Source organism: Saccopteryx bilineata, chromosome 2 (genome assembly GCF_036850765.1).
Source record: "Saccopteryx bilineata isolate mSacBil1 chromosome 2, mSacBil1_pri_phased_curated, whole genome shotgun sequence".
NCBI lineage: Eukaryota > Metazoa > Chordata > Mammalia > Chiroptera > Emballonuridae > Saccopteryx > Saccopteryx bilineata.
In genome coordinates, this window is record NC_089491.1 from 3150301 (window position 1) to 3174600 (window position 24300).

Here is a 24300-nt window from a genome sequence, read left to right on the forward strand (position 1 = left end):
GAGTGTGCAGGAGTGAGCCCGGGGGCACTGTGCCTACCTCGAGGCCTGAGGGCCTAGCCTGGAAAAGTGAGCCTTCTGCGCAGGAGCAGGAAGCCCAGACACAGACCTCGGGTCAGGCCTCTGCAGGCCCTCCCACCTCACTAGCACTGTGACCCCAGGGAAGTGGCCGGGCTCAGTGTTCCACCTGTCTGTGTGGTCAGGAGGGTGCAGGTGGCCTGGCCTTGATGGGTGAAGGCCGTTGAGGCGAGGCGGTGCTGGGGGCTAGCGCTGCAGGGTGCAGGGGCGGCCCAGAGGCTGGGCGGGGTGGTCCGCACCCACAGGTGCCGGGGTCTGCTCTCGGCTGCAGCAACTCCACCTGAGTTCAGGTGCCCCCGCCCCGTGCAGATGGCTCCTGGGGTGGGCGGTGCCGGGCACCTGTCCACCCGCTGTTGGGGGACCAGCTACGTGCCCCTGCTGACGCAGGCCAGGGAGCCCTGGGAGACACAGCCTTTGTCCCTCGGGAGCAGAGGGTCCCGGGGAGCTGGTGCCCTTGGGGCCCGCCCCTTAGACACACCGACTCACTGGTTGCCCGGGCAGGGTGTGGTAGAGTGGGTGCCCTTGCTGTTGGGCCTCTTCGCCCTCTGGACGTGGGTAAAGGGTCAGGCCGGCCGGAATGGTGGTGAGGAGGAGCCGTGCTTGTGCAGGGAGCGGTGGGCTCCGCCGTGTGGCGGCTGCTGCGGGCACTGCGGTTACTTTGTGGGTCTGGGGATTAACGACGTGGGGTCCTGCGGAAGCTTTGGACCCAGAGTTGCGACCCTCAGTGTCCGGCAGGCATTACTGTCATTAGTACCGGCACCAGGAGCCACTGTATGCAAAGCACTTAGCTATAGTCTTGTGCGGTGCCCTGGCCTGGGCGGGGAGGGGGCTGGCACCATGCCCCCCACGCTGAGCAGACTCCGGTTCCTGGACGTGACGTGGCCCGCCCGGGGCTGGCCCTGTGCCCGGTGCTGCCCCCCTCCGTCTCACCAGTGGGAAGCGAGTGTGGATCTAAGCGGAAGTCGTGGGGTCGAATCCCCCTGCCCAGTTCCCGCCGGGCTCACCCCAGGGTTGTGTCGTTGACGTTGCGGGGTCACTGGGCTGAAAGGTGAGGTGCATGTTGGGAGCTCGCTGTGAGGACTCCGCAGTGGGGACGGTGAGGATCCTGACCCTGTGCAGGGGAGATACCCTGCTGACGGCATCAGCGTGACAGAGGCCAGAGGACCAAAATGTAACAACGTAACAGTTGACAGGTGGCCTTGGGACAATGTTGCCGGAGGTCATCCCAGACTTCAGGGGTCCTGCCTGGAGTGGAGGTGTAGACTGCTGAGCCCAGAGGTCGCCGCCCTGGCCCCTCCCCACGCTCTGTGGTCACGGGAGGATCCCCGGAAGGAGCAGCTCCGGGCTCCACATGGAGCAGGCGAGCCGAGAGGCTGCCCTGGGTGGAGCGTGCTGGGGACCACAAGGTCGGCCAGGGTGTCGGGAGTGTGCGTGAGCCTTCGCCCCGGGGCTTCGGAAGGCTGTGCGCTCCAGAGCTGTCCGATGGCTGCGGGAGGCCAGCGATGGGAGGAGACGTGGGGGAATGGCGTATGTTGCTTGGGGGCCTTGCCCCAGGACATGGGCCGCCCAGGGTCACCTCTCACCCGCAGTCCTCGGGCCCATGGCCTGGGTGGGCATTGCGCTCGGGGCCGGGTCAGTGGGAATCGGACCCACACCGGCAATCCGCTCACTGCCGGGTCAGTGGGAATCGGACCCACACCGCTCGGGCCGGGACCTGGGCCGCCCCAGGGTCACCTCTCACCCACAGTCCTCGGGCCCGTGACCTGGGTGGGCATTGCACTCGGGGCCGGGTCAGTGGGAATCGGACCCACACTGCTTGGGCCGGGACCTGGGCCGCCCCAGGGTCACCTCTCACCCGCAGTGCTCGGGCCCATGGCCTGGGTGGGCCTTGCGCTCGGTGCCGGGTCAGTGGGAATCGGACCCACACCGCTTGGGCCGGGACCTGGGCCGCCCCAGGGTCACCTCTCACCTGCAGTGCTCGGGCCCGTGACCTGGGTGGGCCTTGCGCTCGGTGCCGGGTCAGTGGGAATCGGACCCACACCGCTCGGGGCGGACGAAGCAGAGGGCTCACGGGAGGCACCGCCGTTCTGCTTGCCGGAGCCGTGGCGCCTTCGATCCCTGCTCGTTGGGGAATTCAAGCGCTCAGAGAAAGCCAAGCCACTGAGCGGTGGCCGCTCATCGATGTGACAGGGATGGCTTGACTCACACGGACCGTGACATTGCAGGGGAGAAGCAAGGCGGGGCAGCCCAGGTGCTCCCACTGCAGCGGGATCTGCGGCCGAGCTGAGGGCCGCTGGGGGGCCACGCAGACCCTGCGGCTGGGCCGCCCGAGCCGGGTGGGCTCACGAGGTCGGAAGAGTCACAGGATACTTTGGAGCAAACGAAGCCACTGTTTGGAGAATGTGAACACCATTCGATGACTAGGGACTTTACCTTTCCCACCTCCGGAGGGAGACCTTCCGAAGAGCCCGGATTACCCTGACCCTGCTTGTCGTCCTCCCTCGGGCTGAGTTGGTGGACGTGACGTGGACGAGGCCCTTCCGGAAGGAGTGGAGTTCCTGGAATTGCAGATGGGACCTGTGGCTGGGACACGCGGACAGCCTGGACCCTCCCGTGTGGCTCCCTCTGGCTGGGCCGCGCAGGGGCGGCCGAGCGCAGACCGGGCGGAAGCGTCCTCCTTGTCCTCTGGGCCATCCAGCTGTCACCTCCTCGGGGAGCCCTGTCTTTACGGCTGGCTGGCTGCCCTCCCTCTGCTGCGGGGGGGGGGGGGTGTCCCAGGGCTCCTGAGTGTCACCTTGTGCCATTCTGATCGCTGAGCACGGAAGCGCCCGTCTGCTTTAAAGGGCCGGGCACCCTCTGCCCTGGACCAGGGCTTGTGACTTGCAGTGCCCTGTGGCTGCCGCACCGCCAGGCCGCCAACCACAACAAAGGAAATGCAGTCTGTCCCTGTTGTGGAGGCCAGAAGTCCAAGGTCCAGGTGACGCAGGGCCCGGAGGACCTCGGTGAGAGTCCTTCCTGCCCCTCCCCGCTCCCTGGTGGCTGCCGGCGCGCCTGGCCTGTGGCTGTGTCCCTGTGACCTCTGCCTCCGTCATCCCGTGCCCTCTCCTCTGCTGGTGTCTCTGTGCTTTTTCTAATGAGGACACCGGGCACGTTGGGTCAGAGCCCCACCCTCCTCCGGGATGACCTCATCTTTCTGAACCAACTAATTACATCTGCCGCGGCCCTGGTCTCAAACAGCACTTGGTGCGGGCTTGGGAAGGACAGGAATTTGGGAGGACCCTCGAACGCGGTGTGGACCTGTCCTCCGTGCCAGGCACCGGCAGGGTCCCTTTTGGGGGACTGTGCAGCTGGGCTCTTCGACCTTGGGGAGCCTGTACTCTGGGGCTGAGTGATGGGGGGGGGAGGACAGACTGGCCGTCCTGGTGGCGGGCGCCCAAGGCGGGCCGCGCCCCGCATTCCTCTTCCACCCTGCACGCTGCTCCTCCCTCACGGTTCTTCTTGGCTTGCCCCGGCGGGCCTCCACGGTGAGCCGGGATTCAGCAGGAGTCGCCACGAGCTGTTTTCTCGGAAGCAGCCGGCGGCTTTGTCTGTTTCCGTCACCTTGACTTTCCGCCGTGGGCGAGCGCTGCATGCACCGGGCACGTGGGTGCAGGGGTCCGGGCTGAGCCCGCCCAGGAAGGGGGCGCTGGTTCTCCGGGGTGGCCCCGGCAGGCAGCCTGCTAATCCTGTGCGCGCCCCCAGGTCTCAGTGGGAGTGGCACCTCCTCCGGGAGGCCTTCTCGGTTAGGCCTCTGCTAGTGCTCCTGCCCCACCGGCTGGCCTGGCCTTGCCCGCAGCACTGAGCCTACAGGAGGCCACTGGTGGCCTCTCGTCCCAGGTGTGATGCTCTCGACAGTGTCACTACTCACTGAAAGCTGTTGAACACACAGATGAGGCGAGGACCCCTCCTGTCCCCGTGCCGTGGACAAGGGCCCGGGGCCCCAAAAGCTCAGGGCAGGGCCGGGACGGGGGGACATTGTGCCGTCAAGGCTGGGTATCGCGACATCAAGCCTGGTATTCCGCCCCCTCCGGAAGGCTGGGCCTCAGGCACCCTGAGCTGGGGACAGGCAGGTGTCTGGTCAAAGCAGTGGTGAGACGCTGGACAGGGACTCCTGCCCCTGCTCCGTCCTGCGGGAGCCCGAGGTTGAATTCATCCATCCCCACGGTCCCTTGTGATTCTTGAGTGGTGTCTCCTACCCCTGGGGAGGGCCTGTCCCTGGCCAAGCGGGCGATGCTGGCATGAGGTTGGTGGACGCCCGGCGCCCTGCAGTCAGCACTGTCCTCGCCTCTCACCCCTCTTGCCTCACTGCCCAAGGCTTCGATGACCCATTTGGAACCCCGCCAGCTGGGACAGTGACTCCTGATGTGGACAGTGGGAAGTGACTGCTGCCCCGATGTGGACAGTGGGAAGTGACTGCTGCCCCGATGTGGACAGTGGGAAGTGACTGCTGCCCCGATGTGGGCAGTGGGAAGTGACTGCTGCCCCGATGTGGGCAGTGGGAAGTGACTGCTGCCCCGATGTGGGCAGTGGGAAGTGACTGCTGCCCCGATGTGGGCAGTGGGAAGTGACTGCTGCCCCGATGTGGGCAGTGGGAAGTGACTGCTGCCCTGATGTGGACAGTGGGAAGTGACTGCTGCTTGAGGCGGGGGACTCCCAGGAGTGGCTTCCTGGGCATTCTCCCAAGGCTGGTGGGTGGGTGGGCGGGGTGGGCAGGACGGCCCCTGCAAGGTTGCTGGTCAGCTGTAACCGAAACATTGCAGCCCAGGGGGGGGGCTTGAGCCACAGATTCATCTCTCACCTCTCCGGAGGCTGGGGCTCTGAGGTCAGGCTGCCCACACGGTGGGGTTCTGGGGCAGGGGGAGCCCTCTGCCTGGTCTGCAGATGGCCACCTTCTCACCGTCTCACCTGGTGGGCAGAATTTACCTCCTGTGTCTTCCTACAAAGACACCGAGCCCACTCATGGGGGAGCTCCACCGTCAGGACCTCGCCACCTCCTGACGCCATCACACCGGGGTTAGGGCATCCACACGGGGCGTTTGGGAACATTCGGTCCGTGGAGAGGTTTGCCTCCGTCTGGGGTCGCACGGCCACAGTATCGGGAGCGAGGGGCAGAGCGGTGACTAAGCAGGACGGCGAGAGCACGGCGTGCGAATTACGTCCCTTAGGACGCGTGGGTAGCGCATGTGGCCCTCACTTCACAGGTGAGGGAACTGAGGCTCAGCCCCACTCAGCCTGCGCCCCTGGGGCTGGATGGGGAGCTGTGACGTCAGGCTCTGAACTGTTGTTAGTGGTCAGTCCTGTCAGGCCTTTCCAGAAACACTGCCCAGCTGGGCAGCTGCCTGGGTTAGCAGGTGGTCCTGTAGTTTGTGTGGCTGCTCGAGGTCATCCGACAGCTGTCCCTGCCCCGGCTGAGTCTTCCCCTTCACCCCCCGCAGGACGTCCGCGGCGGTGCCCACCCCGGGCGCTGCCAGCAGCGTCCTGACAGGAATGCACACAGAGCGCTGAGCCCGGCCCTGGGCCCCGAGCCCTCACCACTGGACCTGCAGCCATGGGGGCCATCACACGGCCCGGGGAGAAAAGGCCACCCGGGGTGGGGCATGGGGTGCCAGGTGCTTCCCCGGCACTCCGGCCCCACCCCCGTGGCCTGTGTGCCAGCAGCGCGGAGGGGGCACCGACCTGATCTAGCGGGCAGAGGTTCCCGCCCTCAGGGCGCAGGGCTGCGGCTGCACTGAACGGCCCTGTTCCTGAGTCATCGCTTCGGAGAGGGGCGTGCACCCTGAAAAGTGACTGCCGTGAGCCAAGAGACACAGTTTGTGTTCCCCTTCCCGTGAAAATGGCCATTCGTCAGGGAGGGTCGCGGAGCGGCCCTGAGACCCCTCCGCCCGCTCAGGGTGATGGGCTGCTGTCACCTCTCTCCTATTAGTAGGCAGGGGTTTGACGGATCGGGTCGTGCTGCCTGGAGCCCACAGCGGAGGAGCCTGGAGGTGCTGGGGGAGGGGCTGGGGGGAGCCTGAGATGGGGGGGCGCGGCTGTTCTGCCAGACACTTCCCCTTGAAGAGCACTAGTTGGACCATCCGGGTTCTCAGACCTCTCTGCTCCTGTGTGCAGGTGATCACTCTGACCCTCGGTTTCTTTGTGTGACGGGGGACACTGATTATCTCAGGGGGTTGATGAATCAGTGAGGCAGCCAGGTAACTTCCGAGCCCAGTGCCTGGTTCGTGGTCATTGTCCAGGCTCGGGGACACTGCCCAGGCTCACAGTCATTGTCCAGGCTCGGGGACACTGCCCAGGCTCACAGTTGGGGCACAGGCTCGTGGTCATTGTCCAGGCTGGCGGTCATTGTCCAGGCTCGGGGACACTGCCCAGGCTCACAGTCAGAGCACAGGCTCGGGGACACTGCCCAGGCTCACAGGGCACAGGCTCGTGATCATTGTCCAGGCTCACAGTCAGGGCACAGGCTCGGGGACACTGCCCAGGCTTGTGGTCATTGTCCAGGCTCGCGGTCATTGTCCAGGCTCGGGGACACTGCCCAGGCTCGTGGTCATTGTCCAGGCTCGTGGACACTGCCCAGGCCCACAGTCAGAGCACAGGCTCGTGGACACTGCCCAGGCTCACAGTCAGGGCACAGGCTGGCGGTCATTGTCCAGGCTCGGGGACACTGCCCAGGCTCACAGGGCACAGGTTCGTGGTCATTGTCCAGGCTCGGGGACACTGCCCAGGCTCGCGGTCATTGTCCAGGCTCGGGGACACTGCCCAGGCTCACAGTTGGGGCACAGGCTCGTGGTCATTGTCCAGGCTCATGGTCATTGTCCAGGCTCGGGGACACTGCCCAGGCTCACAGTCAGAGCACAGGTTCGGGGACACTGCCCAGGCTCACAGGGCACAGGCTCGTGGTCATTGTCCAGGCTGGCGGTCATTGTCCAGGCTCGGGGACACTGCCCAGGCTCACAGGGCACAGGCTCGTGGTCATTGTCCAGGCTGGCGGTCATTGTCCAGGCTCGGGGACACTGCCCAGGCTCACAGTCAGAGCACAGGCTCGGGGACACTGCCCAGGCTCACAGGGCACAGGCTCGTGATCATTGTCCAGGCTCACAGTCAGGGCACAGGCTCGGGGACACTGCCCAGGCTTGTGGTCATTGTCCAGGCTCGCGGTCATTGTCCAGGCTCGGGGACACTGCCCAGGCCCACAGTCAGAGCACAGGCTCGTGGACACTGCCCAGGCTCACAGTCAGGGCACAGGCTGGCGGTCATTGTCCAGGCTCGGGGACACTGCCCAGGCTCACAGGGCACAGGTTCGTGGTCATTGTCCAGGCTCGGGGACACTGCCCAGGCTCGCGGTCAGGGCACAGGCTCGTGGTCATTGTCCAGGCTCGGGGACACTGCCCAGGCTCACAGTCAGAGCACAGGCTCGGGGACACTGCCCAGGCCCACAGTCAGAGCACAGGCTCGGGGACACTGCCCAGGCCCACAGTCAGAGCACAGGCTCGGGGACACTGCCCAGGCCCACAGTCAGAGCACAGGCTCGGGGACACTGCCCAGGCTCACAGGGCACAGGTTCGTGGTCATTGTCCAGGCTCGGGGACACTGCCCAGGCTCGCGGTCAGGGCACAGGTTCGTGGTCATTGTCCAGGCTCGGGGACACTGCCCAGGCTCACAGGGCACAGGTTCGTGGTCATTGTCCAGGCTCGGGGACACTGCCCAGGCTCGCGGTCATTGTCCAGGCTCGGGGACACTGCCCAGGCTCACAGTTGGGGCACAGGCTCGTGGTCATTGTCCAGGCTCATGGTCATTGTCCAGGCTCGGGGACACTGCCCAGGCTCACAGTCAGAGCACAGGTTCGGGGACACTGCCCAGGCTCACAGGGCACAGGCTCGTGGTCATTGTCCAGGCTGGCGGTCATTGTCCAGGCTCGGGGACACTGCCCAGGCTCACAGGGCACAGGTTCGTGGTCATTGTCCAGGCTGGCGGTCATTGTCCAGGCTCGGGGACACTGCCCAGGCTCACAGTCAGAGCACAGGCTCGGGGACACTGCCCAGGCTCACAGGGCACAGGCTCGTGATCATTGTCCAGGCTCACAGTCAGGGCACAGGCTCGGGGACACTGCCCAGGCTTGTGGTCATTGTCCAGGCTCGCGGTCATTGTCCAGGCTCGGGGACACTGCCCAGGCCCACAGTCAGAGCACAGGCTCGTGGACACTGCCCAGGCTCACAGTCAGGGCACAGGCTGGCGGTCATTGTCCAGGCTCGGGGACACTGCCCAGGCTCACAGGGCACAGGTTCGTGGTCATTGTCCAGGCTCGGGGACACTGCCCAGGCTCGCGGTCAGGGCACAGGCTCGTGGTCATTGTCCAGGCTCGGGGACACTGCCCAGGCTCACAGTCAGAGCACAGGCTCGGGGACACTGCCCAGGCCCACAGTCAGAGCACAGGCTCGGGGACACTGCCCAGGCCCACAGTCAGAGCACAGGCTCGGGGACACTGCCCAGGCCCACAGTCAGAGCACAGGCTCGGGGACACTGCCCAGGCTCACAGGGCACAGGTTCGTGGTCATTGTCCAGGCTCGGGGACACTGCCCAGGCTCGCGGTCAGGGCACAGGTTCGTGGTCATTGTCCAGGCTCGGGGACACTGCCCAGGCTCACAGGGCACAGGTTCGTGGTCATTGTCCAGGCTCGGGGACACTGCCCAGGCTCGCGGTCATTGTCCAGGCTCGGGGACACTGCCCAGGCTCACAGTTGGGGCACAGGCTCGTGGTCATTGTCCAGGCTCATGGTCATTGTCCAGGCTCGGGGACACTGCCCAGGCTCACAGTCAGAGCACAGGTTCGGGGACACTGCCCAGGCTCACAGGGCACAGGCTCGTGGTCATTGTCCAGGCTGGCGGTCATTGTCCAGGCTCGGGGACACTGCCCAGGCTCACAGGGCACAGGTTCGTGGTCATTGTCCAGGCTGGCGGTCATTGTCCAGGCTCGGGGACACTGCCCAGGCTCACAGTCAGAGCACAGGCTCGGGGACACTGCCCAGGCTCACAGGGCACAGGCTCGTGATCATTGTCCAGGCTCACAGTCAGGGCACAGGCTCGGGGACACTGCCCAGGCTTGTGGTCATTGTCCAGGCTCGCGGTCATTGTCCAGGCTCGGGGACACTGCCCAGGCCCACAGTCAGAGCACAGGCTCGTGGACACTGCCCAGGCTCACAGTCAGGGCACAGGCTGGCGGTCATTGTCCAGGCTCGGGGACACTGCCCAGGCTCACAGGGCACAGGTTCGTGGTCATTGTCCAGGCTCGGGGACACTGCCCAGGCTCGCGGTCAGGGCACAGGCTCGTGGTCATTGTCCAGGCTCGGGGACACTGCCCAGGCTCACAGTCAGAGCACAGGCTCGGGGACACTGCCCAGGCCCACAGTCAGAGCACAGGCTCGGGGACACTGCCCAGGCCCACAGTCAGAGCACAGGCTCGGGGACACTGCCCAGGCCCACAGTCAGAGCACAGGCTCGGGGACACTGCCCAGGCTCACAGGGCACAGGTTCGTGGTCATTGTCCAGGCTCGGGGACACTGCCCAGGCTCGCGGTCAGGGCACAGGTTCGTGGTCATTGTCCAGGCTCATGGTCATTGTCCAGGCTCGGGGACACTGCCCAGGCCCACAGTCAGAGCACAGGCTCGGGGACACTGCCCAGGCTCACAGTCAGAGCACAGGCTCGGGGACACTGCCCAGGCCCACAGTCAGAGCACAGGCTCGGGGACACTGCCCAGGCCCACAGTCAGAGCACAGGCTCGGGGACACTGCCCAGGCTCACAGGGCACAGGTTCGTGGTCATTGTCCAGGCTCGGGGACACTGCCCAGGCTCGCGGTCAGGGCACAGGCTCGTGGTCATTGTCCAGGCTCGGGGACACTGCCCAGGCTCACAGTCAGAGCACAGGCTCGGGGACACTGCCCAGGCCCACAGTCAGAGCACAGGCTCGGGGACACTGCCCAGGCTCACAGGGCACAGGTTCGTGGTCATTGTCCAGGCTCGGGGACACTGCCCAGGCTCGCGGTCAGGGCACAGGTTCGTGGTCATTGTCCAGGCTCGGGGACACTGCCCAGGCTCACAGGGCACAGGTTCGTGGTCATTGTCCAGGCTCGGGGACACTGCCCAGGCTCGCGGTCAGGGCACAGGCTCGTGGTCATTGTCCAGGCTCGGGGACACTGCCCAGGCCCACAGTCAGAGCACAGGCTCGGGGACACTGCCCAGGCTCACAGGGCACAGGCTCGGGGACACTGCCCAGGCTCGCGGTCGGGGCCCAGGCTCACTTGAGTGTCTCCTCACTCGAGGTGCTGGTGGGTCTGGTGCGCTGAGTGCTGCTCAGGGCTGGGACTCAGTGGGATTGCCAGTCTGGCCAATACATGGTTGTCGGTGCCCTGGGCTGTGGGCCCCAGCACCGGGGGGCTGTGGCTTGGCCGCTCTCTGCTGGACTGCCACCATCCCAGCGCCGATGCCAGGCATCCTGACGACGGGCGGGGACACAGAACTCGTTCCCTGTTGCTGGCAACTTTCCAAGTCTAAGGCGGGAGGTGTCTGACTCCTCGGTGAAGATGCGGATGACGCCTTAGCAAGGGCTGGGGCCCGACAGTCGGATTCCGCCTGGAGCTGCCTCTTCCAGTAGTGTCCCTGGCAGGGGCGGTCACCCGTCGTGCCTCCGTTTCCTCAACTGGAAAGTGGGGATGATGGTCCTGACCACGCAGGAGTATGGTGAGGTGAAAAACACAAAATCACACCGTGGGGAGTCAGCAGTCAGCGTGCCAGGCAGAGGCTGGCCTGGGGCTGGGGCCCGGGGCCCACTCTGAGCTGGCTGTGTAGCCAGCCACCTGCTCTTTGACCCCTCCATTCAAGGAAGAAGGAAGGGAGAAGTGTGGGCGGGGCCTCTCGGGGAAGGCGGGGTTTCCCGGTGAGACTGGCGCTCTGCCCCGCCCACTGCTGTCTGTCATGCCGAGGTGGGCTCCCAAGCCGGGACAGGCATGGGTCTACTTTTTGGGATTCTTGTACCTTCTGGGGCCATGACTCATGCCGCTGGGCAGCGGGCCCGTGTCTTGTTAGAGGCTTCGACTCAGAGAGCGAGGCAAGCTGCTGCTTGTCTGCAGCCCCAGGGTTGAGATGCTTCCTGTGTTGATCACCCTTTATTTCACCTTTTAACCTGCCACAGAGGGGTGGGGAGGCCCCGGACGCCCCTCAGGGCCTCAGCAGCCTCAGCAGTCCGTGGCAGCTGCTGGTGGTGACTGACAGGGAGGCGGGAGGGAGTGTCTGGGAAGGGTGAGCGTGCATTCACAGACGGTGAGTGGCCCGGGCCGGCCCACCCAGCCGGCTCCACAAAGCCACCGTGGTGGCTGGATGGGCTTCCTGGCCTGGGCAGGGCCACACTTAGCAGCCCTGCTCTTGGTGCCTGAGGGTGAGGTTTGTGGTCCTGTCTGCCACCAGCCGCCTCAGATGCAGAGTGGAAGAAGCAGGCCTCTCCCGGGCAGGGGCAGGGCGCGGAGCAGCCGGGCCGGCCGGGTTCGCCTGGGCTTATCCCTCGTCAGCCGAAGCCCCGGGCCTCGGGGACGCCTCCAGAGAACGGGGAGGGCGGCAGGAGTGTTGTGTGAAGGTTATGAGGATATAAAGTGCAATAAAACCTGGGAAACTGGGCAGGCAGGATGCCTAGACAAACAGTGACTGTGGCTGTTAAGGAAGCCGTGTCAGAGAGAGTGAGCGAGGTTGAGTTGAGCCCCAGTGACGTCCCCGACTCCAGGCTGGGTCCTGCCCAGAAGCGACTGGGTGGCCTTTGCACATCTCCTACATCGTCCCAGCTGGCTCCTAAGGTCTGTCCTCTGCACAGGGGAGAATTAGGGCCAGATGGTCGCTAAGCTCCTTCTCCCGGGGGCTTGAAAGTTTCCCTGACTGATGCCTGCGAACCTTCCCGGTCCGGAACGGCTGAAGTTCAGGTTCTCGTCTGGTCTGGTCTCCTCCCGGCCCTGTGACCACGGAGCGTTGGTCCCCACGGTACAGACCAGGGGCCGTAGACTGTCACTGCTCAGAGGGACCGTGGGGTTGTCCGGTTTGGGCCTTTCCCAGGGCAGACACGGTTTCTTTTTTCGTGCCAGATCCTTCTGATAGGAGAGGCTGCTCAGAGCGCTCACCGGGTGCTCTGAGCAGCGCTGACTGGCGGCCTCAGAGGGTGCCTGCTGGCTTTAGCAGGAAAGAGCACTGTGATCAATTAGCGATGTCTGCCAGGAGCATGGCAGGGGTGGGGTGGGGTGGGCGGGTAAGCTGCATTGATTAGTGATGCCTTCCAGGAGCATGGCCAGGGAGTAAGCTGCACGTGTGCCGTGCATTTGTCACCTCTGGTGTAATGTTCTTTTGCTCCACGGGTGGGGAAACTGAGGCCCAGAGAGGAGAAGTGGCTCCGATGTTCAGTGGCAGGTTTAGTGCTTGAGCCCAGTCTTTGACATCACGACCTGGTTTGTGCCTTTCTGCTGTTTTTTTTAAAATTTTTTAAATTTTATTGTTTGTAATTGCAAATTAATTAAAATAGCTTCTGGAATGTGCCCGTGGCAGACGAGGAACTTAATAACGAGCCCTCTCCACCCCTCCCCCACCCGCCTCCCTCCATGAACTGCAGACGTGTATGGAAGATGCTTCCAGAACCCCATGGTGGAGCCGCTGCCCAGAGAGACCACTGCTCTGGACGCCGTCCACACCTGACTCCTGAGCTTCAGTTTTCGCAGTTGCGATACAGGCCAGCACTGCTCCCAAGGCAGGGGTCCGTGCCGACGGACGGGCCCGCATGCGGAGGGTGTATGAGGTGCTCAGGCTTCAGCTCCAGAAGGTGCACTGCGGGCAGGGGTGTGAGGCTGCCGTGTGGGTCCGTCTTCCCTCCCGTCTTCATCAGGAGGGGCTGGGACCCAGGGGTCCCTCTTTGCGGGCATTTATTAATTGATTTGATTGATTGGTGATTCAGTGGCAGCGCAAGGCACGGAGGTTCCGGCCGCTGGTCCCGACACTCAGGGTGGCGGTCTCTCCCCCTTGCGTTTGAGGGTCCCGATCCAGACCCGCTGAGACTGAGGCGTCCGGGTAGGTTTGGAGGTTCGGCTCAGATCACAGGGAGAGCTCAGCCAGGTGCAGGGAAAAGGAGTGGCCTGCGATGGCAACAGCTGCGGCTCTGTTGATCCCCCTTTTTTCCCCTCCTTAATGGCTTCCAGGATCTGACCCTGTTTTTCAGGGTTCTCAGGTCTCCCTTCCATGCGCTTTGTTCCAGAGTTGCTCCCCGTTCCTGTCTTCAGCTGGTGACATCTTTCTGTTTAGTTGCTTAAGCTGTCTTGGGGGCCGTCTCGGGGGGCGGGGGGCCAGCTGGCCTCTGTCTGCCCACATCCAGCCGGAGCAGCACGCGGTGGCTAAGAGGTGGCGTGGTTTCCCATGGCCTCCTCCCGGGAGGGGGGGCGGGGGGGGGCAAAGCCTGGCCGCGGAGCTGCGATTGCGCCCGCGTCCATAATTAATCACCCCTTGTCGGCCGCTTGTCATTCCGAAGGCAACGGTGGCACCAGCTTATTCCTGACCTTGCTCACGACGTGGAAGAAGGAAAAGCGGAGGGCGGTGTGGGCCGAGCTGGAGCAAGCGATTTATAACGCTCGGTTTTTCACTGTGCGCAGTGCCCGGCTGTCGATCGCCTGGGCAGATAGGCGAGTTTCCGGGGCAACATATTTAAATGAGTTGGATAATCTTGCCATGTGGCTCCGTGTGTTTCAGCTGCGTGGTGGTGGCTGATAAGGAAAGGTCTGCAGGCCCGGGCCCCTGGGTGCGGCTCCTGCTTACCGATTCCCAGTGGCAGCGGGAGGCGGGGCCGAGGAAGCGCTCCAGACTGGGGGCGTCCTTCGCGAGCCCTCGAGCCGGCGAGCGGGGGTGACCGGATCTAGACCTGCTGTTGCGCGCCCCCGCGTCACCAGCACGCAGAAGCCCCGGCACCCTTCCGAGGCCGGCTTGTAGCGTCTCCTGGATCGTTTCTGGGCGTGGTTAAGTTCATGCTCCTTCCGAGCTCCAGGGGAGGAGTGAGGTGCTGGCGGGGTTACGGGGAGCAGGCAGAAGAGCTAGGTCTGAGCCGTGATGGCTTACATGGAGACAGGGCCCCTTGGGGGAGGTTCCAGGTGGGCAGAGTGTGTGTGTGTGCGCACGCACGCACGCACGCACGTGCACACAGGTGTCTTCTGGCCCTTGTAGCCCTTCAGGGACCCGGGCTGATGACTGCTTTGCCCCTTTACTGTGAGGCTTTTAGAGATTGCCCCAGAGGCGGAGCGGTCTCATGAGCCAGGCCTGTGAGTGGCCCACTTGATGTTGGCTCCCATTAATTGAGTGGACATCAGTAACGGCAAGAGAGGCTGGAAGATATGGTCTCACCGGACCTGGAAGAAGGGGTGTGTGGGGTTCTGTTGCTAGCTGCAGGCTCGTGCGTGGGGTGTGGTGAGGCACATGGAAGCATAGGCTGGGGTCCTGCAGACCTGGGTTCGGTTCCTAATGCGGCCACTTTTTGCTGGAGGACCTGGGGTGAGGTCCTTACGCTTTCTCGCCCCCGGTGTCTACATCTAGTAAATGAGGAGTCAGGGGAGGGAATGGTACCAATAGGAATAATGTCTGTGTCACCCTAAACCTAGTGCGCAGCACATAGTAAGGGCTCACTAAGTGTTTGCTCTGTGTTCTGATAGTTAGGAAGTGGGAATTGGGAGACAGTTTCTTACTGGAACCTTTACCGCTGAGCCTGTTTGTCCATCTACTCATCTACTCATCTATCAGTCTAATCATTTATTTATCCATCTATCCATCCATTATCCATCCATAATTTATCCATCATCCTTCATCCATCCATCATCCATCCATCATCCATCCATCATTCATCCATCATCCATCCATCCATCATCCATCCATCCATTCATCCATCCATCATCCATTCATCCATCCATCATCCATTCATCCATCCATCCATCATCCATCCATCCATCCATCATCCATTTATCCATCCATCCACCATCCATCCATCCATCCATCCATCCATCATCCATCCATCCATCATTCATCATTCCATCATTCATCCATCATCTATCTATCCATCCATCATCCATCCATCATCCACCCATCATCCATCCATCTATCCACTCATCCATTCATCCATCATCCATCCATCATCCATCTATCCATCCATTATCCATCCATCCATCATCCATCCATTATTCATCCATCCATCCATCCATCCATCCATCCATCCATCATCCATCCATCATTCATCCATCCATCCATCCATCCATCATCCATCCATCCATCCATCCATCCATCCATTATTCATCCATCATTCATCCACCCATCTACCTGTTTGTCCATCCATGTGTACATTCAACCATCCATCCACCTATCCATCTATCCATCTATTCATTCATCCATCTATCTATCCATCCACACATCCATCCATCCATCCATCCATTTGTACATTAAACCATCCATCCATCCATCCATCCATCCATCCATCCATCCATTCATTATTCATCCATTCACCTATCTAGTCATCTCTCTACCATCCATCTACCCATCTGTTTGCCCTCCCATTCATCCACGCATCCATCCATCTATCCATCTATCCACCCACCCTCGTCAACATTTGTCAAGGGACATCTACATTCGCAGACATAGCTTCACATGCTGGTACATCTCCTGTAGCACACTGAGCCCCCCTCAGTTTCTTGAAAATGAGGGTCCCCTTTAGTGTCCTGGTGGCTACAGCTTGAATGGGGAGGGTCGGGTCAGCCGCTGTGCATCCTGAGCTGGGGGTGGGGGGCTTGGGGGAATGGTGTCTTGTGATGAATCTGATGGCCATGGCATTGGTGGGAGTGGCTGACCCTGCATTTGCACCTTGAGGTCCAGGGTCAGGTCCTTCTGGCTTGAGGAACGGGTTCTGATGACAGGAGAATTTGGGTAGAGGCTGCCCCTTGGGGAGGAGGGGGGGGGTGGACACCGGCAGACATTTCTCTTTGCAGAGCATACCCCTCCTGTACGAGCTGTTCACTCCCGGAAAACGTGAGAAGGCAAAGGAACCAGCCGCCTTGGGCGAAGGCTCCCTGTGCTGTCTCCCAGCTCCTTTGAAGGAGCTTATTATGTGTTTAAAAACTAGGCCCTACTCTTGTGAGTGTTTTACAACCTGTCTCTTTCATTAGGGTGTTTATGAGGATATGTTGTATCAATAAATCCCCTCCCACGACATCTGCGCACATGGGGCTCAGAACTCCATCCTGTGGGCGTGCCTGCCTGCCTGCCTGCCTTTCCCTTACTTCTCCCTGTCTCTCGGCGGGCTGCTGCCAGATTCCCAGTGTTTGTAAATTGCTACACTGAATACGCCCGGAACTAAATTGTTCCGCACACCCAGGGTGGAAACTCCGCGTCATCTTTAATGACACCTCCCCAAAGGACACACATGCCGAGTGCCCCCAGGACCCAGATCCAGATCACGCCCCCCCCCCCCAGCACGTGGTTGGAAACCACCTCATGGAGCGTCTTGTAGCTGAGAACTCGGATGGGCCGCTTCCGAGGCATTCTGCGGCGTGCTGGACCCGTGGAGATGGTGCCGGGCGACAAGGTTTCCAGAATATTCTCACGGGCCGCTCTACCCAGCTTTGCAGCCAGTGTTCAGGCCCGCACAGCCCCTGGCCTCCCCCCAGCCCCACCCCCACCCCACAGAGCCTGGTCCTGAGCCTGACACAGCAGATGAGTGGGGACATGAGGCTGTGACTTCAGGGCTGGACCCGTCTGCACCCCTTGCTCGTGGTGGGGAAGCTCCAGTTGGGAGGCTGTACCCCTGTGCTCCCCACAGGTCCTGCTGTCTCGTCAGGCTGAGCTGGAGCAGCAGAACCTCGGGACCTGGGTTTGTGAGGCACGAGAACCCCTGAGAGGCTTGAGATCGGGCAGACCGGCGGCAGATGGGCGCATCAGGGCGGCAAGGGCTCACTCCTTCTGCCCGGCGGGGAGAATGGGGTCGTTCCCACCACCCTGCTCGGAAGGGTTTGCTGGGAGCCACACCGGGTCATCCTGGCCCCTCTGGGACTTGTCCTGCAGGCCACCTGCCTGCTGCCCCATGCCCGTTGGGCGGGATCAGAAGCTGGAGTTTCACGCCCACCGTAGCGGCGCTGCCCTGTCTTGGGGACCCGCGGGGACCAGCAGCACAAACATCATCAGCCTGTTGCTTGTGAGAGGAGGCTGTGAGCCCCTGGTGCAGGAGTCCTGGGAACCCCATTCTGGACCTCTGGGCTTGGGGAGGGTCTGCACTGGACGCTGCTCTGCCCTGGCCCCCACGCCTCCACTTCCTGGGGCCCAGACCACGTGTCCTTCCCTCAGAAGTCCTTCCTGCCCACTCCGGTTGACTCCCCAGCCTCACTCCCTTCCACGGCTTCGTGCTTTGCAGACCCTCCCGAGAGGAATGACGCCGTGGCCTACCCTGTGCTGCTGCCTGTCTGAGCACCCAGGCCGCACGGCTGAGCCATGTGGGACCTTGACAAATAAAAGCAGATTCCTGGGCCCCCCAGTCCGTCCCACTCGGAGGCTGGGGAGGGTGCTGGGGTGAGGGAGGGGGTTGTTCTGCTTTCTAAGTCTCTTCCTTAGAAAGGAATGTGGATGTGAAGAAGCTGATTGGCCTCTGGCGTCTAGGAATCTAGACCCTGGTGGAGAGCCCGGGTCAGAGCAGGCCCCGCGGCCGATGGGGAATGGAGGCAAGACAGCGATCCAGGGTCCAGACCTCAGACCTCAGACGGCCTCGACCTCCTGCCCGTGGGGTTGTCACGTCCACTCCTGTTCCTTCACTGAGTGTTAAAGGTCACAGTGAGGCAGGGAGTGGCTGTGGAGCACAGCACAGCGGAGCAGCTTGGGGAGCTGGCCCGGCGTGCGGCCTCTCCCAGAGGGGCTGGTCCTCCTTTCTCCTCGTTCCCCGTGGGCCCCCCGGCCCCCACTCCACACATACGTGTTCCTTTGCTGGGTCTTGGAATGAAGGTCTGTGGGCCCAGGTGGGGCGCTTGCCGCAGAGCCCAGAGGCCTGAGCTGGTTGTGGGGGGGTGGGGGGGGCGGGAAGGAAGGGCAGGTGCGAGTGTGCCCTCATTTTATTCACTAACTGGGACAAGGAGGCCACGTGGAGATGAAAGTTGAGAAAATGTCATCCTTTGACATTTACGTTTTCAGAAGACTTGGCAGGGCCACGGGGAGAAAGCTTAGATCATCTCAGAGCGGTGCCCCTGGGGACGCCCGGCCCTCTGACCTGAGAGTGGGGCCTGGCCGGCCGCCCGAGACACTGCCCTCCTCCGGCAGGGGGTGCTCCCCGCTCTGTGTCCTTTCACGAGGGGCTGCCGCCACCCCTCAGCGAGCCCCACGGCTGTCTCTGGGGGTGGAGGGGTCCCGTGTCTGCCCCCAGCAGCTTTGGGGCTCAGGTCCCTGGAGCGGGGGGTTTCCTGGGGTTCTTACACACACACACCTGCCTGGAAGCACCTAGCCCAGACGGAGCGAGGGACAGGGACAGGCGCCTGGGCAGAGCTGGGCACGGGGAACCCAGAGCCGAGCCCTTGACAAACCACGGGCAGTGACACATTCCAGCCCGGAGCAAAGTGGCTATGAGATCAGGGCGGGGGCTGCGGTGGTCATCGTAGCCGGAGGAGGCATTCTGAGCCCCGGGACCACGGACACAGGGTCACGTGTGTGGGGGGGGGGCGCCCGTCTCCTGTGTGTGGTTCACTCCCTGCGGCAGCTCCTGCTGGCACTAAGCTCCACCGTGGCACTCACTCCGTGGGTTTTGTCTCCTGTGTCAATGGTGGCCGATTGCTGGTGGTGCCATGGGCTTGCTGTGCAGAGAAGGGTTCCCAGCCCCCGTCTGGCTCGGTGGGGGAGGAGTGTGGCGGTTGATTAGTGATGTCTGCCCCGGCAGGCGCAGTGGAGGGCTGGCTCGTCCGCCCTGTGGTTGCCAGGCCCTCCCGGCGCTAACATTTCTAGCTTCTGTGGGGTAACCAGAGGGGCATACAGCAACGTTGCCCGGGTGTTTGTTCTCCATAAATATTTAGAGCTCTTAAAAGCCAAGAAGAACAGCCAAGGACCCCCTTAGCGCTCGCAAGCCTGGGAGCCCGGCTGGGCCAGCCAGCTGCGTCCGAAGCCGGTTGAGTCTTGTCTGAAGGGACACAGATGGACCCTGATTCCTCAGTTTCACGGCTTCGCGAGTCCCGGCCCCAGAAACACGACCGCCGAGCGGAAGGCAGCATGTCGCACGCGGCTCGTAGCCATTTCGCCAAGCTGAGCAAGGACCCTCTGGACACTCTAGGGTTTTTCCCTGCGCCTGTGTCTAGAAGGAGAACAGACTGAAGGGGCATCTAGGGACTGGGGTGCCCGTTGGAGCACCTCGGGCGGTAACGGGTCCTCAGTTTCCCTGTCTCCCAAGTGGGCAGGACAGGACAGGCCTCGGAGGGCTGTGAGGGTCCTCCAGGGCGAGGCCCATGGGAGGCCTGCTGGGCTCGGTCCCTGGCACACCCAGCACCAGCAGGGGTGCCTGTAATTCCTCAAGTGGTCATCACGGGCCGTGTTCAGGTTCCCTGTCCCCAGATGTGTGTGTGTGCATGCATGTGTGCGCACACACACGTACACACACATACACACACACGTGCACACGTGCAGTGCGCACACTTAGACTCTTATGCACATACCTGCACTCACCAGCTCGCTCGCTTGCTCACAGACGCACGGGTGCCCACGTGGGCACCCAGATGAACTCGTGCATGGGCACACAGTGAAGCCTCGAGGCTGAGGCTGGCATCCGCTTCCTCGGTGCCCCCGTAAACCCTGTTAATGCATTGTGTGTGCCGCGCTCTGCGATCCGGGGGTCAGCCACCACCTGCCGTTCCCTGCCTCAGTTTCCCCGTGATCACCTGTGCCACCCCGGTGCCCGCTTGCTGCCTGAAGGTCTGTAGAATGGCTGCCCTGGGGCTCTCGGAGCCGGGAGTTGGGTGGGTGCTGCGTGTCTGGGGAAGGCCGGCAGGCCGGCCGGAACACAGGGCCGGGCCGGGCCGGGCCGGAACACAGGGCAGGGCAGGGCCGGGCCGGGCTAGGCTGGGCCGGGCCGGGCTGGGCCTCAGCCAAGGTGGGACTGGCCATTGCTCCTCACCAAGCATCCACAACCTCCTTTGGACAAGTCTGCCGGTCTGGGGACGCACTGCCAGGACCCCCTTCACGCACCCTGAACCCACACCAGCAGCAGGGCAGCGCTCACTTGATCGGGGCACCAAGATGACAGATTCTGTGCAATAAGGACAAAATAGGTCTCTGACCTGGCCACGCGTTGCTGCGTGCGTGCGTGTGTTTTTCCAAGATAAAGCGTGCCCAGCGAACAGGTCTCGTCTACAACAGCCTTCACTCCAGCTTGGTAATGGCTTTCTCTTTCCTTGTGAAATTACAGAAGCGTCTTTTCCGTCTTCCCCCCAGGTCATCTCCGCGGTGTCGAGACTGTCCCTGCACAATGTGGCCCAGAACAAAGGGATCAGGTAAGCCCCCCCGCCCCCCGCAGCGGGCGCGCCCTCCCACCTCCGCCCGCTCCCGCCCGCCCCGTCCCCGTCCCTGTCCCCGTCCCTGTCCCCGTTCCTGAGACTGGGGTTTTCAGCCGTCATCCTCCCTCCGCCTGCGCCTTTTTTTTCTCTTCTATTGTGAATTTTCAACGCGTCCTCCGGTCGCCTGTTGGCAGCGGCTTGGCCAGGGCGGGCGGGGAGCCAGGGTTGGGGAGGCTTCAGCTGGTACCAGGAAAAATCTTGCAAGCACGTTACTGATGGCTGCAAAATCTCTTTCGATTTAGGTAATAAGATCAGGAAATTAGTCCTTTCACAGGTCACTGCCTCCCTAAGTGCACTCTCCCTGTGTCAGAACCGGGGAGGCTTTGTGGGGGCTCAGTGGCTGGCGTCTCATCTCTCTGTAACGACGGGCGGGCAGGCGGAGCGAGGGGGCCTCAGGGCTCTCTGCAGGAGCTTGTCCACTTAGTGTTTATTCTGCTTAGAATCTTCTGGCCCCCCCCCCCCACCCTCTGCCCTCTCATCTCGGGCCCATGGACAGGGCACACGGCCCCCGGGGGGAGAGGGGGAAAGGCTGCCCCACATGACAAAAGTGGTCCTTGCAGATTCTGGCTTACAGATCAGGGTCAGAGAGGAGTCAGGATGAGGGTCCAGATCAGGGTCAGAGAGGAGTCTGGATGGGATCAGGGTCCAGATCAGGGTCAGAGAGGAGTCAGGATGGGGTCAGGGTCCAGATCAGGGTCAGAGAGGAGTCAGGATGGGATCAGGGTCCAGATCAGGGTCAGAGAGGAGTCTGGATGGGGTCAGGGTCCAGATCAGGGTCAGAGAGGAGTCAGGATGGGGTCAGGGTCCAGATCAGGGTCAGAGAGGAGTCTGGATGGGGTCAGGGTCCAGATCAGGGTCAGAGAGGAGTCTGGATGGGGTCAGGGTCCAGATCAGGGTCAGAGAGGAGTCTGGATGGGGTCAGGGTCCAGATCAGGGTCAGAGAGGAGTCTGGATGGGATCAGGGTCCAGATCAGGGTCAGAGAGGAGTCAGGATGAGGGTCCAGATCAGGGTCAGAGAGGAGTCTGGATGGGATCAGGGTCCAGATCAGGGTCAGAGAGGAGTCAGGATGGGGTCAGGGTCCAGATCAGGGTCAGAGAGGAGTCAGGATGGGATCAGGGTCCAGATCAGGGTCAGAGAGGAGTCAGGATGGGGTCAGGGTCCAGATCAGGGTCAGAGAGGAGTCTGGATGGGGTCAGGGTCCAGATCAGGGTCAGAGAGGAGTCTGGATGGGGTCAGGGTCCAGATCAGGGTCAGAGAGGAGTCTGGATGGGGTCAGGGTCCAGATCAGGGTCAGAGAGGAGTCTGGATGGGGTCAGGGTCCAGATCAGGGTCAGAGAGGAGTCTGGATGGGATCAGGGTCCAGATCAGGGTCAGAGAGGAGTCTGGATGGGGTCAGGGTCCAGATCAGGGTCAGAGAGGAGTCTGGATGGGGTCAGGGTCCAGATCAGGGTCAGAGAGGAGTCTGGATGGGGTCAGGGTCCAGATCAGGGTCAGAGAGGAGTCTGGATGGGGTCAGGGTCCAGATCAGGGTCAGAGAGGAGTCTGGATGGGGTCAGGGTCCAGATCAGGGTCAGAGAGGAGTCTGGATGGGATCAGGGTCCAGATCAGGGTCAGAGAGGAGTCTGGATGGGGTCAGGGTCCAGATCAGGGTCAGAGAGGAGTCTGGATGGGATCAGGGTCCAGATCAGGGTCAGAGAGGAGTCTGGATGGGGTCAGGGTCCAGATCAGGGTCCAGAGAGGAGTCTGGATGGGGTCAGGGTCCAGATCAGGGTCCAGATCAGGGTCAGAGAGAGTCTGGATGGGGCCAGGGTCCAGATCAGGGTCCAGATCAGGGTCAGAGAGAGTCTGGATGGGATCAGGGTCCAGATCAGGGTCCAGATCAGGGTCAGAGAGAGTCTGGATGGGATCAGGGTCCAGATCAGGGTCAGAGAGGAGTCTGGATGGGGTCAGGGTCCAGATCAGGGTCCAGAGAGGAGTCTGGATGGGGTCAGGGTCCAGATCAGGGTCCAGATCAGGGTCAGAGAGAGTCTGGATGGGGCCAGGGTCCAGATCAGGGTCCAGATCAGGGTCAGAGAGAGTCTGGATGGGATCAGGGTCCAGATCAGGGTCCAGATCAGGGTCAGAGAGAGTCTGGATGGGATCAGGGTTCAGATCAGGGTCAGAGAGGAGTCTGGATGGGACCAGGGTCCAGATCAGGGTCCAGATCAGGTAGGGACCAGCACAGGAACTGCTCTTTCTGGGTATCCCTGGGGGATGTGGGCCAGCGGGGGCGGGGGGTTGCGGGGTGGATAATGAGAGGCTTGGGAGGACGGAAACAGCCCTGCCTGGGTTTGAGGGTGGTTGGACTCTGGGAGGGGGGCTTCTTTCTGGTGTTGTCTGTGGGGGACGCCCCCCACCTGCAGGCTGGGAGTCCTAGGGCCGTGGTTCCGGGTTGACCTGGGCCAGCCAGCATAGCTGTCCTGCAACGGGGATGTTTGCCCAAGCTCAGTCATGGGACAGACACAAGCGTTAGGGACACCCCCACCCACACCCCAGTCCACCTCCGGGTCTTACTTTGCTGTTGGTTTCTCAGAGGACTTAGAAATTCCATTGACTGGAGAGTTGTTTTCTAATGTTAGATGTAGGCTGTGTTAAAATGTTTCTAAGGTACACATGAAACACAGGCAAAAGAATGTTGGTGGCTTAAACAACCAAACAAGCCCTCTGCACCCAGCGCCCTGGCTTGCAGGTGCGTAGGAGAGAATGTCACCGATACCTTTGAGACCCCGGGGTCAGCCTGACCCGTTTTTCATTGTAGCGATTGCGAGGTTTGTAACCGGGGCGGTTTAAGAATGCTTAATTAGAAAAAGTGTCGTTTCTGGATGCAAAGACAGCAGCGTGGTTTTTTCTGTTTTGTTTTTCCCAGAAACGGCCGTCTGTTCCCCACCCCGTTGGCCCGTGATGACGTGTGGTGCCGGGGTTTTACGGGCCAGCCTGTTCCCGACAAATTCTTTATCTATATGCGTATCTGCATGCATACGTAGGCGGGAGTGAAGTTTGTGCAACGCAGTCATTTTATTTGCTCTTGCACGCTCGCACGTGATGGCCTCTTCCCTAAATTCTTTCCACATTCTCCACCGCCCCCCGCCCCCGCACCGTCACCCCCTGGACTGGGGGCCACGGGGCTGGGGAGCCCGTCGTCGTGTTCCTGGGGGTGGAGAAGCCCGCCTGGCTTTGCGCGGATGTGGTTCTGCGGCCTCAGCACTTTCTCTGTGGTGTTCCGGGCCCTTCCCTCCCGAGCCCGGGCCGTTTGCACCCCATCTGCCGGCTCTGAGAGCCTCTGTTTCCCGGGGGGGGGGGGGCGTATAGCTTGTGGTGAGACCCTGTTGGCGGCTTGGAGGCTGGTGAAGAATTCGAGAGCTGGCCCCGCGTCTGTCATACGTGTGTGTGTGTGTGTGTGTGTGTGTGTGTCCCGCCCTCTGATTAGTAGAAAGGCCCCTCGATGTGGGTGGCGCCCTCGCCCCTCCCGGTCTCCTTGCCCCTGTTCCCCCGTCTCCCGTGGCCCCTCCACCCCAGCAGCCCCGGCACGCCCAGCCC

General features: G+C 62.2%; 1 protein-coding gene across 2 annotated transcripts in view; it reads left to right on the forward strand.

Annotated features, from left to right (window-relative positions):
• VAV2 (vav guanine nucleotide exchange factor 2) overlaps window positions 1-24300 on the forward strand; it is a 192584-nt gene that overhangs the window by 80809 nt on the left and 87475 nt on the right. For both annotated transcript variants that reach the window (XM_066255787.1, XM_066255788.1), the window contains exon 3: window positions 20602-20660. In XM_066255787.1, coding sequence (XP_066111884.1) covers window positions 20602-20660 — 59 coding nt within the window. The remainder of the gene's footprint in view (window positions 1-20601; window positions 20661-24300) is intronic.